Genomic DNA, 25,975 nt, shown 5'->3' on the forward strand with positions numbered 1-25,975 from the left:
AGTGTGGGAGTGGGTGACGTCGAGTGTGGGAGTGGGTGACGTCGAGTGTGGGAGTGGGTGACGTCGAGTGTGGGAGTGGGTGACGTGGTAGGGCAGATGTGTCTGGCAACATTGCTGAAACAGGAATTAAAGGTAGGCTAGCTTCCTATAATTGCAGGTTGGCTTAAGTAACTAGCACCAATAGCTTAACTACTTTTGTAGATTCGTTTAAGAAATGATGTATTACTAACATTCTAATGACACAAAGGACATTACCATACAGAAAAACACGGACACTGACGATTTTGAGTTGAACAGTGATTAAGAAATTTGACCTCTGAGTTGAAGACAGTGTAGAAAAACTTTAATCGGTTTATTTTATTTGTACTTTCCTTTTTTTTCACTGCACATGAGTGATATATAGTGATAATAAAAATCTACATTTAATTAAGTCTGAAAGTCCTCTTTCAATAAGAATGAAACACAAACTATGTGATAAGAAAGTATCGTGTAAGAGCTGAATTAGGAGGATTTTTCCTTTCTTTAGATAAAATAATGGTTCATCTTACAACTGATGGCATCTTACATTCAACGGGATGCGGAGAGTTACTGAGCTGGAATTAGAAGCCTGGCCTCTGACTGCAGAGTCCACTCCTACCTCGTTGAGGGAACACAGTACTGTTTGGAGCCAACAATTTCGGGCTTCTTTTGGTGTACAATTCTGCAGTTTAGACCCCACACCAAATATCCTATGAGAAAACTTGAAACATGAAATAATGCTTTTCCATACCTTTCTTCTCCTCAACACCTGCATCTGATTTCAGGGTGTGGCTACTACTGTGGAGGGAATCTTTTGAGTCTTCATTTTCATCCAGGACCCCAGCAAAGCTGATCTTCCTTTCATATCTGTGTCGGTCCATATCCGGGTCCAAATGATGTCTGCAGCTCTCCGAGTCCTGAAAGGCCAGTGAGGAGCACATCAATGCTGGCCTGTCCCCACCTCTGCATCTGCCTGTGGTCACCTGCCTCCATTCTGAATGGCACACAACTGCATTTAAACAGCCGAATTCCTCTTTATCGAATGCCAATTTTAGATCTCGGCCATAAAAAGTTTTCTTGAATTAAAAAAATCTCCCCTAACTCGTAGCTTTTCCCATTTCTTCACATGCTTCCCCTTCCAAAAGCACAGACCATGTCCCAATCCAGAACTAACTTCCTCACCTTCTAACTCTGTCCGTAGTTTTAACTGCGTCTTTGGCATTCGTCTGTTTATTAAGTAATCATGCACTGAGGGCATGGGGTACGAATGTGTTAGGTACTGGGGGATAAATAAGAAATTGTGCTCATCCTAAAGGAGCTCAGAATCTCATGACAGACACTGAAAACGTAAACAAATGATAACGTCCAAGACCGAGAGACAGAGTAAGAGCTTAGGTCAGACTTGGAGGGTGTGGTCAGCAGAGTAATGGAACCCAAAGATGTCGAGGCCCTAATCCTTGCATTGCAACAGGAACTTTGTACATGTGATTAAGGTTAAGGACCTTGAGATGGGAGATTATCCTGGATTAGCCAGACAGGCCCAAACTAATCACACAAATCCTTAGTAGTAGTGAACTTTTCCAGGCTGTGGATGGAAGAAGGATAAAAGCGATGCTGAGTTACTGGCTTTGAAAATGGAGGAAGAGTCCATGAACCAAGGAACGTGGACAGCCTCTAAAGATGGAAAAGGGCAAGGAAACAGTCTTTGAGCCTCAAAAAGGAATGCAGCCTTGGCCACACCTTGACCTTAGCCCAGGAGACTTGTGTTGGACTTCTGATCTCCAAAACTATAAAATGATATGTTTGTGCTGCTTTAAACAACTAAATCTGTGGGAGTCTGTCACAGCAGAAATAGCAAACGCATACAGACGTGATGCTGGAGTCTGGAGGGTTCAGTAAAGGTGGCACAGCAAGTGAGTGGGGAGGCCGTTCAGGCCTGGGAAGCCTCAGGTGTGAGGCCAGAGGCTCCAAATAGGATTGCGCACTGGGGAACTTCTCACTCCCTTCCAGGAGGGCCTCAGTATAAGAGGGTTCCACTACTATCTGCTCATGAACAGAATGAGCTCGTACCCTCAAGTAAGCCTGGGGCAGTGTACGTACTTAGTAGGAGTTTGACCTGGGAGGCCCCAAATTGAAAATCTGACCTGTTCTGTGAATGGAGACTTGCTCATGCTGAAGATCATAGTTAATGATTAACCTATAAAACACTTTTGGAGGACCTGATAAGTGAAAAATATAGAAAATGCGAAGTTTATTTTTATAGCTCATTTTTCTAATTATGACATAATAAGCCCTGACATTCAAATATATATGGAAGACAAAACGTATTTTAAAAAGCCAAGTTTGCACCAAGATTAAAATCTTCTGCTTTTAATTGTTATTAATAAAATTTTAGACTCTACATGATGTTTCTTCTTTTCCCTTTGGATTAAGAACTGAGGTTACACTTTGGTACTCAGAAAATTATATCACATCTAGAAAAATAAAGAAACTACAGGAATCTACTGTGTGAAGGAATCCACTGAACATTGTCATAAATATTCTAGGACTATAAATATGCTTCCCTGAAATTAATCCCTTTTAGGAAAAAAATAACCTAATCCACTTTTCATTTTGGTAGCCAAATTTAATTAAATTTCTTAGTTGGGACAAAAAGTAACAATATAACAATTCTGATTCTCAGAAGTAGTTAGTTATCTCTTCTAATTTCTTTTTTTATCTACTTGTCACATCCTACTTATCTTCCAAAGCTACCTTAAAATGCGACTTCTACAAAAACAATGACAAACAAACACATAGCAACGGAGATTGGATTGGTGGTTACCATGGGGAAAGGAGGGGAGGGCAAAAGGGGTGATGAGGCTCACATGTGAGGGGATGGGCTATAATTAGTTTTTGGGTGGTGAACATGATGTAATCTATACAGAATTCGAAATACATTATGATGTACATCTGAAAACTATATAATGTTATAATCCAATGTTACTGCAATTAAAATAAATAAATAAATAAATGAAACCAAAAAAACAACAAATGTGACTTCTTCCAGGAAGGTTCTTCAGATTTTTTTTCAGCCCTTTCTTTGGCCAACCACAGCCCTCTGCTCCCTTCTCAGGGCCTCGCTTATATTTTGCTTTAGGAAATAGTTTTTTACGTTGGTTCTCCTGTTACAATATATTCAATTCTGTATCACCCCACCCCCACTCTTGTTCACAGTCTTCTCTCCATAAATCTCGTCAGTTTAGTCCTGATAATGGGAATTGTGTTATGCTACTGATTTTATAACTTTCAGAACATTTTCAATCCAGCAGTATACTCTTTATATCCTGATGTGTTAAACCCCAGATACAGTTGGTAAAGCTTCTAGACAATCTTGCATTAACCATCTAATAGGATATTTTCCCTAAGGAATGAATGTAAACATACAGACACTTCCTCACTGCCTTTTTCTGTATTATTGTGACTCAGTTATGCATTGAGTGGGAATTATTTGTTTTAATTCCATGCTGCTTGGTCATTGGTTATTGGTTTCACTAACTCGATTGGGAAACATTTGAATAGACCAGCAGTTTAACAAACCAAATTCTCTATTTAAAAAATGTTTCTTTATTGTCCCCAAGTTTGAAAGTTAATATTTAAAGAAAAATTTGATTATTATGCTCTTTTAGATTATAAATCTTGTATAAATCCTTCTTTATCTTTTTTTAAGACATTATTTATTAGTATGGTTTACAAAAAGAGTGAATAAAATGCTACCAGAAGTTCTTTTTTGGAAAAAAAAAAGGACAGTAATTAAGTTGTATCTAGAGATCTATCTGGGAAAAGATTGCTAAGTTGGTAAAAATATTTTTTATTAACTTTTAAAACCTTTTGACATCATTTTTCCATTTTTTTGGCCTCCATTCCCACCAATCCTGGGACTGGTCTCCCGTGATTTTCTGATCCTATCTAAGAAATAACTGTGGTTAAACACATTTATATTTTAATTATTGTACTTTAGGTTCTTTTGCTTTCTCTTCCATATTTTGGATATATCTAGAACCTTTTCAAACAAATATTTCACATGGAAATCTCATCCATTCTGAAAATAGCCTGATGGCATTTCTATCAGAAAGACTCTTTTCTTGGTAGAAAGTTTATGGTCTTGATCTTCTCCCATCCTCAAGCCTCTGATTCTAGAATATTTATAGCTTCTAATGTGATTATTTTACTACCTTATACTTTCATTATTCCGGACATTAGGGTAGCTGTTTATTTTTATTGCTATTAAAATGCTACTAATAAAACATTTCAAAGATCTATAAATACTCTTGCAGCAAGTGTTTTGTTAAAACGTTAGAATATCTCATTTTGACGATATTTATGCTTAGCCTGTTAGATTTACTGTTTAGTACAATTTCTTAAAAAACAATTTCAAGCATTTACAGCTTCTGTATTGGTAAAATAGTTTTATGATAATCATTGTTTTTCTATAGTAGGTTAGAATGTAACTTGAGGGGTTTTTTGTTGTTGTTGTTGTCTTTTTACCATCAACTATAGTTAGATCAGACGTGATAAAAAGCTTCTTTCTCGTTTATTTTATAAAGGTCACCTAACAACACAATACATAAACCTATGCTTGACAATGAAAATCCTAGGGGGATGAAAAAGAGATTTCTGAGACCTTGTTACAGGTGACAGCAGTGGACACTCCCCTCCTACTGACTGAATGACTGCAGGCTCTGTTTTAGCTTAACTTTTTGGCACTTCCTACTAGTCTGCCAGTTGATTATACAGCAATTTTTTAAAGATTTGGCCAATTTTTTAAAAAATAAAATTTGTTACAATAATAAGGGGCATTAAACTATAACTTTATAGAGTTGAAAGGGAGAACAAAAATAACTCAGTCAAACTTTAAGATTCTTAATTTTTTAAATCACAATGGATTAAAATGGTGACCAGTAAAAATCTGAAAAATTAAAAGTAGATGCACTTCTGTGCTTTTAGCAAGACTTCAGGGTCATTAGAATGCTGATGGCATAACACTGATAAAGGCCTACAGACCAGACGCTTTATCACATTTGACTTGAAACAAACACAGGTGTTGAGCGGTGGCCTTGATTTGATTTTAGAGTAGTCACCTTATAACAGTGAAGGTGACAATTCAGAAGATTAAAGCCCCAGGTTAAAATCAAATAAGGGCAGTAGGAGGAACTTCTCTTTCCAATATTCAAATGATGGAGTTTCACAGAACAAATATTGGTATGTTTCTCTTGAAAACATGTGTTTTATCCAAAAATGCTTCCAACTTGAAAATATCCATTTTATGTTTTAGAGTGTGAGGAAATGCACTTTTCAGACATTGGGAAGCCAGATATAGAGGCAATGCTCAGGGACACTAGAGCACTGGTTCTTCTGTGTCCACCACTCCCCGCCCCCACTGCCAACCAGTCCATCTCAGGGATTGGGACATGGCCTTGCTCGTGCTGAGTTTGGTTAAAAAAGCAGAAGAGGGGTCGGCCCCATGGCTGAGCGGTTAAGTTTGCATGCTTTGCTTCAGCAGCCCTGGGTTTGCTGGTTCGGATCCTGGGCACAGACCTACACACCATTCATCAAGCCGTGCTGTGACAGCATCCCACATAGAAGAACTAGAATGACTTACAACTAGGATATACAGCTATGTACTGAGGCTTTGGGGAGAAAAAAAGGAAGATTGGCAACAGATGTTAGCTCAGGGCCCATCTTCCTCGCACACACACACACACAAACACACAAAAGCAGAAGAGTTGATGGATTGTAAAATTTGCTTAAATGGAAGCACATAGACTGTTAGTATAACAATTTTTCTGGTAGAGTAGCGTAAATCTTGTGTAAAGGAAAAAAAAATAATTTGTCTGGTTCTTCAGCTTTAGCTGAATGAGGCCTATGGTTAGAGAACCCCTGGAAACTTGGCGCCCATAAGAACTAAGGGTGGAGGTGTGCCTGTCCCACATGCTCTGAGAAGACTCTTGGCTCTTGCACAGTATTTGTATCCTCTGTTAGACAAATCAGGCCTCAATGGTACAGGACTGGGTGTGTATGTGTGTGTGTACCTATGTGTGTCTCTGTACGTGTATGGACATTTTTCTGCCAATCCACATTCCATAAGAAGTACTACAGGAATAAAAATATATGTTTGGGGATATTTACCTGCTCAACGCTTAAATAAGTCTTTTTGCCCATAACTTAAACAAGAAAACTCATTAGAAGGACATTTCCATATGGATTTATGACCAGTTAGCATGAAAAAAATTGTGTCAGTGATTTCTGGAAAAGGCTGGCCACAAAACTCCTCATAATTTGCAGTGTAAAGGAACCTAAAGGTTCTTGGACACTCCTAGCATAACTGACATGACAAATCAAACATTTTACTCAGTGATTTCAAGGTCAACTTTAGAGGTTTTTTGTTTTTAACAGAAAAAAGAAATTTCCTGTTTATATATGAAAATTCCTTGGTTGATGTTTTTAAATTATATGATACATTTGGCCATTGGACATTTGAGGAAATCATGAATACTCGAAACCTAGCCATGCGTCTGGCCGCTCCAAGGAGCTGATTGTTAACACGTGTGATTTACTTACCACAAGAGGCTCAGTGCGAGGTCTGGGCAGGCAAGAAAAGGTCTCCCGCAGGAAGGTGGTAACCTCCAGGAGAAGCTGGCATGCTGCCATCTTCAAGGCAAAGGGGCAGCCACATTTAGAGGGGTTCACAGTACCTACGGAGGGAAAGAGCGCTTTCATAAACAAACCAACCAGTAAAAAGACAGAGTTTGATGGACATAGCTACACATGTGTAAAGTCAAACTGTACATGAGAATGTTACCCATACACGTCCAAAATGAAATTGCATATGAGAATGTTACCTATACATGTTCAATTTACCTATTCCCTTTAGCATAATCTATGCATTCCCACACACCTCTCTCTCCCTCCATTTTGCAATTCTATAATGAATGCCTCAGTATTAAAATATCAGTCAATAAGAACTAAATTATTCTCCTGGAGGCATCACAGAATAACAAAATACAGCTTCGCTGCCCTAGAAAGTCTTTTAATGAAAACAGAAGCAGAAAGCAGTGTTGCAAGATTTTCACATTGCTCTTCAATTACATTTAGATTATATACAGGGTCATGAACTAGACTGGAACAACAAAAATCCTGTCAGCTCATTTTATGACCGATGTCTATCCTGATGTTCTGAGGGCAGTGAAGTTGTTTCAGCTCTAGTCCAGACGTATTTCTGCAGCGTGGACAAGATATGCTTGATCACCTCTATCTTACAGTTTATACAAATTAGCCTATCATATTAAGGCATAGCTACGCTAGAAGTATGCAAATATTCTCCTTTGCTCTGAAGAATGTCAGTCTTCGAATGAGTAAAACACCACATCCATCATAGACCAAGAAATGGATTTTGCTCTAAAGGCAGATAGTAGCCAAGGCGACAACACAGAGACTTTCTAAATTCTCAGGATTAGTTCTCAGATACGTGTCGTCACTAGTCATGCAGAAATATACTGATTATATATCAGTGTTCCGAAAAGAAGCCAAAGCAACGTAGAGATCTACCTCTCACAAAAGAAAGAAAATATTCTTCTATTTTGAATTAATCAATTCATCAAACAATCACAATATCATGACATATCAATACTCCCAAAAATATCTCTAAAACGTTTCCTGTATATTAGGCTTTCTGAACTAAACAGAATATATACAACACGGTTTATATAGATAGTAGGTGGAAATTATGTTCTTTCTGAAGCTGTCTGGCTATCACTTCCTCATAGAAACCTTTATTTTTTCTCCAGAGGTAATATGTGACTGGGGACATTGCCTCTTACTAAGAATGGAAGCGACAAACTCCTCCAAATCCCCAGACTGATACTTGCTTGCAGCACAATTATCTTTAGTGCAAGATGTGCTATGTATTGACTTGAAAGTGGAAATAAACCAGACATTCCAATCTTATAATCAGTGGAGGCTACATGATTCTAGAATTTGCCTGGATGCGCAACAGTTTTCAAAAAATAATTGAACACTAGATATTCCATATAACCTTCTGGATCTGTCCTTTCACTCCTGAGGTTATCATCCAGATTCTTCTTATCGGTCATGTAGACAACAAACTTGGTCTTACCCAGGTTCTTTCATAACTATCATCTGAAATATTCTGTTACAATGAACAAGGACTGGGTTCTACACGATCTCATCAAAAAGCTAGCATACCAGACATAATATATTGGTGAATGACACTTATATGGTCTCATGGAGCTTAGACTTCATTTTGGCCTATGAGGATGCATCAATATAATGTTGTTTTAGCTCCTGTCTGTTCTGACGGACCCCTAGGAAATCCAGGACAGTCTTAGTATATCTACTGGCAGGGCTTCCTAGGTTTTGTGATTGCTGGATAATCCTCAAGTCATCATATGGATCAGACTTAATTCCATGAGACAGTCTAGGATAGTCTAGACTCTCGTGAACTTGAGGGAATCTTGGGGCCAACTTTCACAGTAGGCTGAAAGACTGATGTCAGAATTTGGTGTTTAGTCAATAGCTAAATCAAGAAAATTTCTCTTATTTGATAAGGACTGAGAAAGGGCAAAACAATGAAAAAAATTGCAAAAACCAAAATCCTTGGCATGAAATTGGAAAGGAAGACAATAAATTTTCTTTGATTACTATTTAGTTCTGTCCAATATTAACACCCTAGCCATCCTTTTACATTTCATGACTACAAAGGCAAAGTATATTTGGCATCACTTAACTAAGGACAATCCTTAACATAAAATCAGGGAGTTTGAGTTTCAAATCACTAGGGAAAGTCAAGAGGGAGAGCCCTTACTGTCTTCATCAGATAATGTTACTAATTCCATAACCATATTGGAATTCTATACACCATAAAAGGCAGTGGTACACATACACACAAGCTTGTATGGCATAGAACACGTATATGCACAAAATGGTGTTGGAGAGGGATGTACAAAAATCTCTCTGTCTCTACTCTTTTATGGTGGGACTTACTTCTAATTTTAATAAGTAAGTACGGTACAGCAGACATTCACCGTTCTAAGAGTCTGAATCTTTTAATATTTCAAATTCATGCTAAATACTATAATTACTCTGATTAAATATTTCAATATTTTAGTGATTTTTGGAAGCATTTCATATTCAGTTCTTTTTGGTCTAACTTTTTTTTCTCCAAGAGCAATAACAAAATACAAAACCTGACCAAACCTCTTCTGGGACAGTCATTTTCCACAACTATATTTTCTCAGAGAGGCCTAATGTTAATCTTTGTATAATAGTAAGGGTCAGAGACTACAAAGCAATGGAAGTTCCGTATTGCCTGAAACTCTTTGCCTCTGTCTATAATCTCCTCTTTCTGGTTTTTGCCCTCTCTTTGTGTGGCTTTATGCACATGCTTTGCATCCATGCACAGGGAATAGGGGAAAAGGCGCAGTGGGGAGACATGAGAAGGTGGTAAGAATATGAAAAAGGAAAGAGAAATATTAAGTGCTCCTAAAGCAGAGGTTCTTACAAGCAGGGGTTCTTGTAGTAAAGGGAGTCTCCTTACTGTCATCTAAAAAGTCTTCCTCCTCATCCTCCTTTCTCAGTCTCCTCTTGGTCTCCTCATCATAAATGAGACCCAGCAGGTTGGCTGGGCTTTCACTCTCCCCGTGGCACAGCTCATTCAATCGGACGCCAATCGCCTATCATAGGGAGACAAAGAAAAAAAGAATAGCATAAAGTACAGTCATGAAGCAATTAACAACGTTTCGGTCAAAGACGGACTGCATATATGATGGTGGTCCCATATAATTAGTACCATATAGCCGAGCTGTGTAATAAGCTATACTATCTAGGTTTGTGTAAGTACTCTATGATGTTTGTACAACCACAAAATCGCCTAACGACACATTTCCCAGAACGTATCCTCACCATTAAGTGATGTATGTCAGCCTGTAAAATAGGTTCTCATATTAACAGAGGACATAAGCAACTAATTAATGGGAATTATTTCCAGCATGAGCCTCCTCTGTATGCCACAGTGCTGTCACCACCACATTTCCCAATGTGGAAACCCAGACATGAAGGGCATTGACCTATCTCCAAGGTCATTTAGTCTAAAGACTTGTAGAAACTGGAATGATACCTTTGTGTTCGTATAAAAATTTTTCTGAAAATATTTCCATTTACTCAAAGGTCCTTTATTTTATAGGTGTAAGAGTATGCAGTTGTTTTTAATGGAGGATTTTGTTGCAGTAAAAGAAATCACAGCTCCTCAGAGTGCTTCTGATTATGCTATTTTATGAGAATGTCATTGTCATGCCGATGAGTTTGGAGGTTGGCATGAATTCCGGTACTGCAATTTTATTTATATCTGCCATTATGTATACAATTCATGGCTTTTTTGTAGACTTTGTTTCCTCTTCCATGATAACCTATGAATTAGTAAGAAATACTAACGACTCTTTTCATAGAGTACCCAACATTAACACTAGAAATATGACTTTTAATAACTCAGAATGTGGACAATATTGGCTTTTACAAGATATTCACAGAACCGATACTTGCTACCTGTTCTTCTGAATCATCACGCACTATTGTCTGATTTACCAAAATGAATTTTCCACAAGAAGAGACAAAATACACTGCCTCTATTTAATTCCTTTAATATTCCAATTACATAAAGTATGCAACAAAAGAAGAGACACACTCTTAGGAAGAAGAGTCAAAAAGCTAACATGAGCACTGAACTTGGGGTTTGACAGTTTTGTTGCTCTATGCATTAGTAAGAACAAAATTCTACCTAATTTCCTTTCTTCCTGTATCATCCTTTTCAAATATTTAGTACCGTTACTAAATTCTGAGCATGCAAGAAATTAGACTCACCGCTAGAAACTGACAAAGATATGTCCTGAACTCTTTAATTAAAAACACAAGTTATTTGAATGTCTTGGCTAGCTGGAAACAAAGAGATCTCCCTAAACTCTGGAATTAAATGAGGAGTAACCAAGACCACATCAATGAAAAAGATGTAATGTAAAAAGATATTGCAGGATCCTAAAATTTTAGTTGCTAACCTGAGAAGTTTTACGCAAACAAAACAAAACATAAAAACGAAAACCACAATCTCAACAAAAAGCTGTGTCCTGATGCTATTATTTTGGAGATCTTCTCTAAAGAAGGAGACAGGCAGTTACAAGTGTGGAGTGGAGCCAACAAACCTAATACTGAGAATCAAAGGGGAAAGCTCTGCATCGATCCTTCCAGGATGTTGAAACTAAGCAATTTAAATTAAATTGGCAATTCTAATGAAATCTTAAAGAGTTGTTAAAATATAACCTTGTCTGGGATAATATTAAATGTCTAAATAATAAGTTAGAGCTCCTTGTCTCTTCCAAGGCTAGAAGAATGGCTTGGACATATGTTTATTCCTTTCTTCATTCATCAAATATTTATTGTGAGGTAATTTGCTAGTTATTAAATAAAAAATAAAGCGGAATAAATTGTTATAGTATGCCAGTATCTTTGTTTAATGTACCCTAGTGCATTATACCTTCAAACAAAAGGTTTGGCAAGTAGGAAGGTTAGAAAAGTTGAAAGACTTGCTCAAGGTTGATCAGCCAGCTGTGGACTGGATTCAAACACTGGGTGTTTGACTCTGTATCTTTTGCTCTTTCCTTCAATGAGCTTACAGTCTACTGGGGAGATAATAGCATACCAAAACAACACATTAAGTGGTGAAAGAGACTGAAAGAACTTTATTAGTTCAGAAGACGGATAGATTAGACTCAGTTCAGAGAATCAACGAAAGCCTCATTGCTGTAGACTTTGAAGAATTGGTATTTTGGCTGATGGGGAAGGGAAAGAGTGGATATTCCAGATGGAGACTTCAGGCAAATGCACCAATGCCTTCAGAGACTGATAAGTAAGCCACTTGGTTGAAGCACAATTTTGTGAGAGGAAATAACGTGCAGGAAGGCTGGAAAGGTAGACGAACTAGATCTTACAGTTCTTGAATCTGAATTTCATTTTGCATTCTGAAGAAGGATGAAAGGTCATTCTTGAGTAGAGGGGGAACCTGATCCCTTGTTTGAGGGACTATACTAGCTGCCTAGGAATGCAAGACAAATCATGTATCCTGCTTTCAAAAATTAATATCATAACCTATGATTATTGAACATCTCTTAGGTGCAAAGGATTGAGATAAATATTCTTTAGATACATTAGCTCATTTGATGTCATCATCCATAATCTTGGCATGATTTGAACAAAGGTTCTGGAGAGAGCAGTGATGCCAGGTTAAGCAGTTTGAGTTTTATCCCAAGGGAAAAGGAGGGCCACTGAAGCATTATAAGTAGGTGAGAAACACAATCTGCTTTGCATTTTAGCCTAATCACTCTGATTTGCATTTTAGCCTAATCACTCTGACAGCTGTTTGGAGAATGAATGGAAGGGGGCAAGTCTGGAGGTTGGGAGCTGAGTATAAATGTTCTGTTTTTAGATGGGCTATGCCATCGGGAGATCATTTTACTGGCAGTGTGTAGGACAGGTCAGATGAGGGAGACTATGGGGAGGACACCAAATGGGAAATTACTTTAGTCATTCAGATAAGAAATAATGAAGATCTGACCCAAAGGGGCATCAGCAACAAGGAAGAGGTGGAATCAATAAGGGAAGGAGGTTTGGAATACGTTCAAAGGCTGTCATCTTAGATGATGGTGGTACCATTAATAAGAATAGAAAGTTCAGGAGGGGCTGAAAATGGGGGTGTGTTTATGTGGAAAGAAGTGTTTTATTTTGGTCAGATTGAGTTTCAGGCTATTAAGTGAATGCCTCCCAAGGGCTGTTGGCAATGCTGGCCTGGGATCTGAAAAGTGCTACGATGGAGAAGTCTATGCCACTGGCATACAGATAACAGTTGAACACATGGAATAAATGTAACCCTGGGGAAAATTATATGGCAAGAAATTATAAGAGATCCTGGGAATGTCTACAGTTATAGGCAGGAAGAGGCAGAGGACCAGGGAAGGAGACAAGAGATAATAATGTCTAACTTCATAAATTTATTGGGAGGATGAAATGAACTAAGTTTATTTTCCCTTAAAATGTTTTGTCAGTGCCTCGTACATAGCAGATATTCAATAAACTCTCTTCCAAGCAAAGGTAAACACAAAACTTCTTCACTTCACTCAAGCGCCCCAATTTTTATAGAAGAAAATCAAAAGCTCACGTCTCCCCATTGGTAGAAGAGCTTGGCAGCATTCCACTGCAGCTTCTGGTTCCGCTTGTTGCCCACGATGGGAGACCGTCCCCTGGACAGGCCTTTCTTGGTGATATTCACATGATGCCCTTTCATCCACTCTGGCCAGTTGCCACGGTTGCAGCGGTGAACAAAACGGGCACATTCCAGGAAGAGCGCTGCTCTGGCTACCACAGGCGCTTCCTGAGTAGGGTCGTTAAGGAAAGAAGGGTATGGGATTAATGCACAATAAATTGACCTTAAAGGGAATTACTATGTACTCTTAGATTAATTTAATCTCCATGTTTTGATCTAGCTTAGTCGCATTTCCCAAGCTAGTGTTAGCATGGCTAACATAGTCATGGGAAATCTGGAAAATGAATCCACTTAGGCAAATTTGGATATTGAAGAATTAGACATTTTAAGTAGGTTTCTGTGCTTAGTCTTCTCCTACTGAAGAATCTCAAGTAATTTCATGACTCTATCTTTGCATATTTAAGAGGCAGCTTCATTTAAGCGTGAGAGTAAAATTACTTTTGATAAGAAGTTTTTAAATGTGAAGCTTTTTTAAATTTAAAATTTTGACACGAAGCAAACAAATATTCAATTTCTAGAACTAGTCTTATGCTAACCAAGGGTGTCAACAGTGATTTTGTTCCAACAATAATCTGCTGTCTATGACCATCCACACGCTCCAAGGGAGTACAACTGCTCCCGCATTTGGCCAGTAAGAAAAGGAAGTGCTGGCTAGATTTCGTTGAGTTAGTCTTTTTTTCCCTCACTTTGTCATGCATAACAGACCAGATTCTGCTTAAATAGGTAGGATGTCAATTGAAAATGTTTGACAAAGAGGAAATTATTTAATAAGTAAATAAAAATCAGAACATTTCTTCAAGAAAATAAAAATATGGCTCCATCTTGTCATGTCAAGATATACTCAAAAAAATAAAAGAAGAAATAACTTATAGTTGATACCCAGTAACTGGGAAGGATCAGATATCTACTGAACTCTTTATAAGCTAAAAAAAAAAAAACAAGAGAAGGAGTGTGAAGTTTCTCATAGAATGTCAACAGGCCACAAAAAATACATACATCAACAATTACTGTATATTTTGACTTGTGCTAGTTTTAAAAAAATATATCACAATATTAGCCATCACTTCAGAGTCACCATAGGTTGCTTAGCAACCACAGGTTTTCAAATTGAAATCCTTTTCATCATTTCAAGCAATGGTATTCTCAACAATGCACTGATCCACAGTGTCAAAATAGGGGCTAATATACAGGGAGCATTGATTAGGTGCCAACAAATTTTTATGAACTGTAATTCTTAATTACCATAACAAACCTCTGATCTAGAAATAATATCCTCATTTCAATGATTTTTAAAATGAGGTATAATTTTTCCACTATCATACACCTGGGAAGGGGGAGACATGGAGTTGAATCTCAGGTCTCTGTGATGCCCCGATCTATGCTAGCTCCCATTTGGTATCTAAATTGTCTTAATTTATACTCACATGAATTTTGGTAAAAGATGATGTCTAGAACGCATATAGAAAGTCACTGTTCAAAAATGGGACATTAATGTCATGTAATATTATTTTCTAAAACACATAATATGATCACATCATTTTCCCACTTAAAATCTATTATAGGCTCCATCCACCTCAATCATAAAATGAATAAAGATACCCAACCTTTGTTATTTGGTTCATCTCCCTTTCTATCTTCATCTCAAGCACTCTAGGGTCCAATTATGACAAATGGTTACAGTCCAAATATGACATCTCATATCTTTCCATATGTTTCCATGGCTTGCAGGGCATTTAAGTCCCTTTTCCATCTGGCAAATTGCCTCTTTTATTTTTTGTTTGTTTGAGGAAGATTAGCCCTGAGCTAACATCTGCTGCCAATCCTCTTTTTGCTGAGGAAGACTGGCCCTGAGCTAACATCCGTGCCCATCTTCCTCTACTTTATATGTGGGACGCCTACCACAGCATGGCTTGCTTAGCGGTGCCATCTCCACACCCAGGATCTGAACCAGTGAACCCCAGGCCGTCGAAGCGGAATGTGCGAACTTAACCACTGCACCACCAGGCCAGCCCCAAATTGGCACTTTTAAGACTCAGTTTAGTTACATTCTCTAAGAAGCCTTCCTTAAGCCCTTCCCACTCCAGGCAGAGTTAGTTACTTCATACTTCTGAGTACCACAGTATCTCAAGCACACTGGATGATTCAAGTAAGTTAGCCTGTTAAACATTTTCTCATTGTCTACGTCTTAAATGAAGCCATCACGAATTCCAATAAGAGGGGCTGGCCCCATGGCACAGTGGTTAAGTTTGGCACGTTCTGCTTCTGTGGCCTGAGCTTTGTAGGTTTCAATACCAGGCATGGACCTAGGCCGCTCGTCAACCATGCTCTGGCGGCAACCCACAAATAAAGTGGAGGAAGATGGGCACTGATGTCAGCTCAGGGCTAATCTTCCCCAGCAAAAAAAAAAAAAAAAAAAACAAAAAAAAAAACCAAAAAAAAAACACACAAAAAGAAAATAAAGAAATATATTTATGTAGGGAAATAATTTTACAAAGAATGTGTTGTATTGCCATGACATATAATGTTAACCTATGCAAAAAGACGAATACAAGATGAACACTAATGATGAGAATCTATCATCAACTACATTGGTGTCAAGACTTGGTAGCAGGTCACAGGGATAGAAAGACTTGAGATTGCAAAGGGTCAAATGACTTTCTGCATCAAACCTATCAAAATTGTGGTGCCATAACACAGACTAAATATCTACACTCTTTTCTTGTATTAAATATTTATTTTACTAAACATTCCAGATATGCAAATCTGTGTCTGGAAAAGGCTGGACTATCTGTCTCTAAAAACAAATGCCAGTCTGGAGGGCAAGGCAAGTGATGCAAATTTATTCTTAGCCTGTCACGTTTTCACATATTCCCAATATAAAGCAATGGGATTCATTGCTCAATGACAGGAAGACAGAAACAATGCTGCTGGAATAGCATTGTGTTATGAACCCTGGCTCTTTCAGGACTAACAAGGACAAAACATAAGCTAACTCAAAGGTATGAGGTAGAGGATCTTTTTATTGCCCTTAACTATTAGATGGCACTGAGAGGATTAACAGTAGATGAATGAAGAACCCAAATTGTGCTATGTGAGGCTTCCTATGTAGATTGGCTTGTCTTCTTTAGAAGAAATGATTTTATTTGCTTAGGGAGCTCAAGGAACTTTTAATGAAAAGCAATTTCAATTCTCTTCTTTCAAAAACCTCTTAGGATAAAACTCAGATATTATCAGTTACTGGCCCCAGGAAAACCTAAGCTAAGTTTGGAAATGGAATTGAGATCAACCTGAAAATAACTCCCAGCAAGTAAACAGAACATTAAAGGGAAAGTTGTTATTATATAATGAGTTTGATCCATGTAAATTGTGAAACCCAGCAACTTTTGGAAATGTCACTGTCTGCATTAAAGGATGATAACACAGAATAACTCAAATATTGTCTTTTTCTTATAAATTTTTAAAACCTGGTGGGTGAAGGCAGGCTGGGGAGTCCTATAGTCAAGATGGCACTAAATAATAGCAATTTCTAGGGTGTTGTATTGTGCATGTTACTGTACAGACAACTGAGGGAGTTGTTGAGGCATAAAGCTAAGGACTCTACTGTGCATCCTAGTACAAGATACTTAGCAACAAGTACTGACTACACAGTGTATGTGAAAGAGCATTCAAGGCATTCTAGTGTGGGTGTGGCTGTCAGGAATTTTTTTCATTATCAATTTCTTTCAAAGCGTAGTGTAGAAGGTATTGATTTTAGAAGCAGGATTATGGAATAGCTTGGACAAAGGCTTCTTCCTGGACATAAAGGAAAGTTAATTTTTCCTCTTTTGATGGAGCTTACCTCTTATGGCTCAGTGCAATCTGAAGAAGCAGTAAAACATGGAGGCATGACAGAAAGGAGTGGAATGGATTCACATTACAGAGAAAAACAGCACAAATGGAGAAAAACGAATCAGAAGAATGCTGCATAGCTGAAAAGAAGTAGAATATCAGAGGACTAGTCAAGTGACTATCTAAACAAGATTCGACACCATTGGCATACCACAGAGAATTTTGCTTGTGGCCCTGAAAGAAAAGGAGGCACATTTAAATTTCCTCTTTCTTATTAACAGGCTGCCAGATTACCTTTTGATGTTCCATAATGCCACAGAATGGTTTCTGTGCCACTACACCATGCCTTCATAGTTCCCAGACAAGCAAGAATCAATCTTAACTGGGAAAACAAAATCTTAGGTTGAACCACACAGAATTTCCAAGTTTAAAGGTCAAAAATAGTTGAATACTAACAATTTCACATGGTTTGATCTAATATAAGGCATTCTTTGCAATGGCTACAGTTATCTAGTTAACATTACAAAATGTCCTGAGAAGGTCATTACACAGCAATGTTAGATTTCTCTAACATCCCAAACTAGGAAACTTCAAGCTTCGGGCTGCTTTTCCTTGACTTCCTTTGTCACTTTTTCCTGCATTTTATAAGATCGTTACGTATATTGAATGTTTCCTTTATGAAGCAGAGAATTGGATACTAATTCAAATAGCTGTGCTTTATTTTACCTCAGGACCTACAAAATATTGCTACCAGATACGATGGTTAATTGAAGGTTATAATTGCAATACAGTTCTTTCCCTTAAGGACCGTATCTAAACTTATGGGAGAAGAAGCCCTGACTGATCCTGAAAACTTGTTAGATAACAACACTGGACAGGAACTAATGGTTTTTTAAAGACTGAGTATTTTATGTTGACCCCTGGGGAATTACATAATATTTTCACTGCCTTACAATAAAATAGAAAGCTCTTCCTGGTGTTATTTAAAACCTATGGGAATAAGCAGTTATTGTGGGTTTTAGTGTGCCCTGGAAGCTGGTCTGCTAGAGGGCATGGGCTTGTGAGTCAGTCTTTATCGCCTGTCTTGACTTCTCTGTCTGACTGAGATCACGCAGTAACTGACACAGCACCTCTGCTCCCACCCGTCTCTACAGTAGCTGTGGGCAATGAAATGACTCAGTTGCCAGGCCAGAGGCAGGCATTATTGTTCAGTACATGATCTGGATGGTTAGTCATGTTAACACTTACTCAGATCCTGCTAATATTTTGGATAAGTATTTTAAAAATCAAATGCGGAGTTCGGTTTCTGACAATATGATGGATTAGGTGTGAAGACAAAGTTCTTTTGGTTTAGACACCTGAAAATGCCGAATAAAATATCCAAACATTTCTTCATTTTGTTTTTGCTTTTGTTTCTAACATGAAATAATAGACCATCGGAGAGTAGAAATTACAAGAAAGGGCAATTCGGGGTCGGGGTGGGGGGAGGGTGTGAGCTAGTGCGGGGATGCTTGCCCCTGGGGTTGCTACTGAGTACAGAGAGACCAGAGCACGGGCTTTCAATAGGCCACAAGCCCAAGCAGAGCGGGATGTCAGGTCATACACTCCTATAGAAAGCCAAGATCCCAAGTGGAAGCCACCCTCGGTGGATGAATGAGAAAAGATCTGCCCCATGGAGGTCGGCTCACCTCACTAGACTTGGCTCTGGGTAGAGCAGGAAAAAAAAAAAAGGCAAAAAGTCTTTTATGAGAACTCCTAATCAACATCCTGCATTCTCACATAAGTTGGGACCAGAATGGGCACTATTTCCATGTTCCTCGCCCCCCGAAAAGTTTCAAAAAGATGTTAGGTTGGTGATGTTTCCAAGTGCCTGGCAAAAGAAATGGAAATCCTCTCTGGAGGAATACTTTAAACCAGTCCTTCCTGAACCTTCAAACTTGAGTGTACATAAGAGTTACTTGGGAATATGGATAAATTAGATTCCTTGGTCTCACCCCAGAGATTCCAATGCAGTAATCTGTTGCAGGGCCTGAAAATGTGCATTTCTAACCTGCTCACAGGTAATGTTGATGTTGCTGGTCTGTTGGATAATGCCACTTTTAACACACGTCTTTATCCCACAGATAAAGTTCCAAGGAGTTAAGCTCACATTAAAAATACATAAGAAAATAATTCACCAGGGGCAAGAGTCAGCAGAAGTAACAAAGAGTAGAATCAAATACACAAAGACTGCAGTTATTGGAATCATAGTGTATCAAATACATTTAAATATTCATGTGGGTATTGAAAGTATGATGAAGGAATTAGATTCTCAAAGTTGAACAGGCAGTTTTAAAACAAGAATCAAATAGAACTCTTACAAATAAAAATGTAGTATGTAGTACTTGAAATTTAAAATTCAATGAATAGACTAAAACACAGATTAGATCAGGTTTTTCCAACTTCAACACCATTGACCATCTTTCTTTGTGGGGGTCACACTATGTATCATGGGAGGTTTATCAGCATCTTTGGTATCTACCCACTAGATGGCAGTAGCAATCCCTGAGTTGTGGCAACCAAAAATTCCTCCAGACACTGCCAAATGCCCCCTGGTGGGAAAATTTCCCTTCGTTAAGAACCACAAGATTAAACACAGTTGAAAAGAGAAAACAGGAAATGGAAGAAATTCTCAGAAAATTACCCAGGATGTAGCACAGAAAGAGACAAAGAAATGAAAAATATGAAAGAGAGGTTGTCAAAAACAGAGGATAAAGGGAGAATATCTATCATACTTGTTTTCAATTTCTAGAAGTAAAGAATAGAGAAATGTGAAGAACACAGTCTTTGAAGAGATAACAGTTGAAAATTTTCCAGAATAGATGTAATAGGCCAATTACATGATTCAGGGGCTTAATGAACCCCAAATAAGAAAAATAAGCTAGAAACACAAATAGGATATAATAATTTCCAAACTAGTAAAGGGAAATAAAACATTTTAGTGAAAGTGAAAAATATCAACAATAAAGAGAAGGTATTAAAAGCAACTAAATGAGGGGGGACAGATTACCTATAAAGAAGTGTCAATTACAGCAGAAGAGAATGAGATGATATCTTTGAAGTACAGAAAGAAGATGTTAGTCTATAATCACAATTTCAGCAAAAGTTTCTTTCAAGATTGAGACCAAAATACATTTCCAAGTAAACTGTAGCTGAGAGAGCTACTGCCAATCAATCATCACTAACTTCTGAAAGGTTTCCTTCAGAAGAGGGATATAGGTCTTAGAAGGAACATCAGAGATGCAAGGAGAAATGGTGAGCAAAGAATATGCTAAGCTTCTGAGTAAATTTAAAAATCATTTTCCCAAAACTCAATAAAAATAATGTCTACTTTGTCAATGTTAAAGCAAAAACAGGAAAGAACTAAATCTTGATGGGGTTAAAACCCTCTACAGTCTTTTATTGTTTGAGAGAAGAGTAAAGATATCCATTAATTTTAGATTTCATTTAGTTAAATATATATGCAGTTTTTAAAAGCACAAATAGAATGTAATAATTTCCAAACTAGTAAAGGGAAATTTAAAAAAAAAAACAAACCAAAGCAAGAGAAATAAGACAAAATCCAACACAATTTAAAAGAAGGCGTGAAATGGAAATGAAAACACATACACAATGAACAACAACAAAAATGTAATAGGCAAAAGAAGGCAGAAGTGAATTTATTCAGTAATCACAACCTGTGCAAATGTAACAAATTTTTTAGGAAAAAAGATTATTAAAATGGTATAAAAATTCAAATATAAGATTTTTATAAGAGACATACCTAAAACATAAAGATGTAGAAAAGTTGAAAGTAAAAGATTGGCAGAAAGACATACTAGGACCATACTAACCAAATAAAATTGTTTCAGCCATATTAGTATCACAGAAAAATATACATTAAGGTGAAAAGCATTACTAGAAATAAACTGAGTCACTAGACAAAGTGATAAAAGGTTCACAGCACCAGAAACATGGTACTCTTCTAAACTGTCTGCTTCTAAATAAACAAAACAAAAACTGTTGGAACTACAAGTATAAATGGATAAATCTGCCATCACAGTGGAGATTTTAACACAATCGATTTAGTAATTTACAGATCAAGCAGTGAGGGGAAGAAGATAAGGATGTATAAGATTAGAATATAAAACACTGTACCCAACAAATAGAGAACACACATGGTTTTCAACCACACATGGGACATTTATGAAAACTGACAATGATCTAGTTCGTAAAGCAAATGTAAATTAATTCCAAAGAGTCAGTATCTGAAAAGTCAATAACAAACGGATTCCTAAGAAAACCCTGGAATTTATAAATTGAAACGCACACATACACGTCTAAATAATCCATAGGTCAAAAAAGAAATCACTAAAGAAATTAAAAAGTACTTAAAAATAAGTCATAACAAAAATACTACTTATCAAAATTTATGGCATGTAGCTAAAGTAGTACTTAGAGGGAAATTAATAGCTAAATGCTCAGGTTTTTTTTTTGAGGAACATTAGCCCTGAGCTAACATCCACCATCAATCCTCCTCTTTTGGCTGAGGAAGAGTAGCCCTGAGCTAACACCTGTGCCCATCTTCCTCTATTTTATATATAGGACGCCTGCCACAGCATGGCTTGATAATCTGTGTGTAGGTCTGCACCTGGGATCCAAACTGGAAAAACCCGGGCCACCAAAGCAGAGTGTGCAAACTCAACTGCTACACCACTGGGCTGGCCCCTAAATGTTCAGTTTTGAAAAGAAAAAATAAAATTAAGAGCTAAGCAATCAACTAATAAGCTAAGGAATAATACAATGAAAAAGTGAAAAGAAGGAAATAATAAAAATAAGAGCAGGAATTAATGAATTAGAGAATATTATTACAGACACAATAGAGAAAATTAACAAGGTCATTAAAAACGACTAATGAAATTAACAAATATTTGACAAGCCTAATCAAAAAAAAAGGAAATATTTTGAGGAATAAAAATAGATAAAATACCTAAAGATGCTGCAAAGATTAAGAACTAATAAGAAAATGTTATAATCAATTTTATGCCAACAAATATGAAAATGTAGGTGAAATTGGTAAATTACTTAAAAAAATTAAAATTACTTAAACTGACTCCAAAAGAAACAGAACCTTTGAATAATCAATTCAGATCTGAATTTCACCCTCTCTAAATTTATCTGTGGACTCAATGTAATTCCAAGAATAAATCAAAGGATTTTCATGGAACCTGACAAGCTAATTACAAAAGTCACATGGAAGAGCCAAGAGCCAAGAATAGTCTAGGTGATGAATAAAGTCCCAGCCATTAAGACAGAATAGAATCACTCAGGGTCCACACGGAATGAAATAGAAAAGCTCAGAATCTCACCAATGCATGTACGGAAGCCTGACACATGATTACGACAGCACCGAACATCAGAGAGTAAAGGATGAGCCAGTCAATGTATTATGCTAGAATAATTATGCTTCCACGTCAACAAAAGGAAAACAAAGAAAACGAATTCCTATCCTTACCATTCACATAGTAAATTCTAGTTAAAGACAAGTGTGAAATGTAAACTTTAAAACTTTTAGAGGAAAATCTAAGAATATATTTATTATCTTGCGATTTCTTTAAAAAGACATAAAAAATGCTAGCCATAAAGGAAAACTTTGATGAATTAAATTACGTTAAATTAAAATATTCTCTTCATTAAAATACAGCATAAGGAATGAAGAAAAAACAAGCCACACACTGGGAGACGATGCAATGCAAAGAACAGAAAATGGATTATTATTGACACTATCTATACTGTCTTTATAAATTACCAATAAAAAGATAAATAATCCTCCAATAAAAGAATAAACAAAAGACATTAATGGGATCTTTCACCGAAGTGAAACATGACTGGTAAATAAATCTAGAAAATAAACTTAAGTTTGAAATAGAGTAAAGTGTTGTTACTCTAATGCATCAGATGGGTAAAAATCAAAATCTTGTACATACGAGTTTTGGCAAGAAGACAGAGCAATCAGAGCTTTTAATACACTGTTAGTGCCTATGTGTAATCATTGCAACTGCTTTGAAACATGCTTTGGCATCATAGAGTAAAACTGACTCAATAATTCCATCCTTATGTGTATTTAGATAACTATTGTGAATCAAGGCCCATATGCAGTAATATTCATGGAAGCATTATTGAAAATAGCCAAAATTTTGAAAAAATAAAAATGTCCATCTAACACAGAATAGATACGTAAACTGTGGTATATTCAAACCAATACGATTCATGAGTGAAAATTAATGTCATAATGCTGAAAGCATCAAGAAGGAGGAACTCAAATTTAACACTGAACAGAAAGAGGACAACATGCTTTAACGTAAATGAACCTCAAATCTAGGCCAAAGAAAGTAAAACAAAACAATATATTCCCTAGGGACACAAACTCATGTGGTAAAATAAAGCAAGCACAAGAAAGAGTAAAACAAAATTCAAGAGAGCAGTGTGTTCTGGGAGGTGGGGGTGTGTGGTTAGAGAAGAGGATGCAGGGGATTTTAAAGAAAGCAGAAATGTCCTATTGCGTCAGATATGTGGTGGATATGTGGCATTTAAATTTTTTTCTTTAAACTCTACATATTTATGATATACATTCTTTTTATGTTACATTTCATAGTTATAATCTTTTAAAAAATTCAATGATATAAGAGTACTACTAGAATTAAGTGAATAATTTGATGATTTAGTTTGGGTTATTACTGAATTATTTAAACTTTTCTTATGATTCAAAAGAGAAAACAGTATTATTTTGCTTTGACAATTCTTCTTATGCATATGTTCTTATCTCCTTGAAAGAAGCTGGTCTGCACTGATGACCAGGCACTCTATTGACGGTAAGCCCAAATGTGGGTTAAATTTGATGCAGGGACTCTGAACGTGTGACTATACCTATGGTGACCAAATGTCTCAATTTCCCCAGGATAGTTCCGGTTATGGCTGTTTAACTGGTATAATTATCAATAGCACCTCCTTTCACTCCCAAAAGTGTCCCAGTTTGGACAAAAATTATATAATCACTCCTCCTAAAGCTATCTATTTATAAGCCTATATAATTAACCAGAATTAGGTTTTCTCCATGCACAGATTAGGGAGAATTCTATGATCCCACTGCCTTTCTTATATTCATGGAATTGCTCCTAAAGCAAACTGACCTTATTATGAGTGTCACTCATGCAAATAAATTACCAACCAATTAGAAAGCACTATGTCTGTACATGTTATAAATTCAACTGGATAAAAAAGGATAGACTATTTTACGTGGAATATATAGAAAACAGATGTGCCTTTTGGTTAAGCTGTTTAATTTTTCTATCTATTTTTGTGCTTGTCGATTATATAAACTTAGAAGTGAAAAGAGTCCTTTCTAAAACATGTCTTTTTAAAAATGCCTTCCAGTTACATCTATTAAATTTATATTAAAGAGAAAGAGTGCTAGGAAGAGCTGCGTTGGACTTAAAATTGAACCAATTATTCCTAAGTTTAGTAGTCACAGCGATAACGACAAGAGGATTGTTCACAACAAACAAAAACCTTTAGATGGGCAAGACTTTGAACACTGACATTCCTAGTATTTCTTCCGCTTGATACTTTTTAATTCTGAAGAAAACTGCAAAAAAAACCCACATTTAAATTCTATAACTAAGGCAATAAAACAACGAACACTGTTTTGAAATAAAAATTATGTTATAATGCAAAAATTGTCTTAAAGCTGCACTTAACAAGTAAGTTCAGGGGGCTGGCCCCGTGGCCGACTGGTTAAGTTCATGTGCTCCGCTGCAGGCGGCCCAGTGTTTTGTTGGTTCGAATCCTGGGCGAGGACATGACACTGCTCATCAAACCACGCTGAGGCGGTGTCCCACATGCCACAACTAGAAGGACCCACAATGAAGAATATACAACTATGTACCGGGGGGCTTTGGGGAGAAAGAGGAGAAAACAAAATCTTTAAAAAAAAAATAAGTTCAAAGTCCAACAAAAACAGACAATATAAGAGCTACATGGGAGAAAGTGTTGAACTGGAATGTGTGGTGAACAGAACATATTCATCTTTCCCTTCCTCTTCCAAATCCCATCTGATGAAACGGCGGAATCTACAACTATGTCTGTATCTGTATCCGTATCTACACCGACATCTGCACTGCATCCGCACATCTATCTGTCATCTAGCTATCATCTATCTGTCATCAATCTATCCATCTATGTCATTTATATCTACACCTACGTCTCAATACTAGATAGAAATATAAACATTCCTACCTATATTTACATACATATTTTTATATACATTCATATATTTATATGACTAAAAGCACAATGCATTGGAAAACATATAAAACATATTTTAAAAGTGATGCATTTCTGAAAGACAGGAAGCAGATAAGATCAGACATTAAGTAAAGCCAAAGACCAAGGAAGCAAAAGCTGAAAACGCATTTAGCAGAAGACATTTGTGAAAGTCAGAGCAATCCTGAGGAACTCCTAACTCCGATCAACAGGTACAAACAATTGCAGTTGTCACACCTGTACAAATAACTAATCACAGAATGCCACTTTGATTCAAGCACATGGGACGTGCAGCTACATTTCCCTTCCCCTCAGTCCACTGGTCAGAATTCACCAGTAACTTCAGTTCCTTCACTTTTCCATACCTGAGAAACTGAATTTAAGTGTGCCCTTATTTGGGGACGATTTCTTGGCTTCATCCTTTCC

The 25,975-nt window shown here is 37.0% G+C and overlaps 1 protein-coding gene across 1 annotated transcript in view; it reads right to left on the reverse strand.

The window, feature by feature from the left end:
- UNC80 (unc-80 homolog, NALCN channel complex subunit) overlaps nt 1–25,975 on the reverse strand; it is a 215,786-nt gene that overhangs the window by 99,543 nt on the left and 90,268 nt on the right. The window contains exons 23-26 of the mRNA XM_046644309.1: nt 13,277–13,489; nt 9,614–9,749; nt 6,619–6,752; nt 770–935 (exon numbers count right to left, since the gene is read on the reverse strand). Coding sequence (XP_046500265.1) covers nt 770–935; nt 6,619–6,752; nt 9,614–9,749; nt 13,277–13,489 — 649 coding nt within the window. The remainder of the gene's footprint in view (nt 1–769; nt 936–6,618; nt 6,753–9,613; nt 9,750–13,276; nt 13,490–25,975) is intronic.

The sequence above is a fragment of the Equus quagga genome, chromosome 17 (genome assembly GCF_021613505.1).
Source record: "Equus quagga isolate Etosha38 chromosome 17, UCLA_HA_Equagga_1.0, whole genome shotgun sequence".
In the NCBI taxonomy this organism is placed as follows: Eukaryota; Metazoa; Chordata; class Mammalia; order Perissodactyla; family Equidae; genus Equus; species Equus quagga.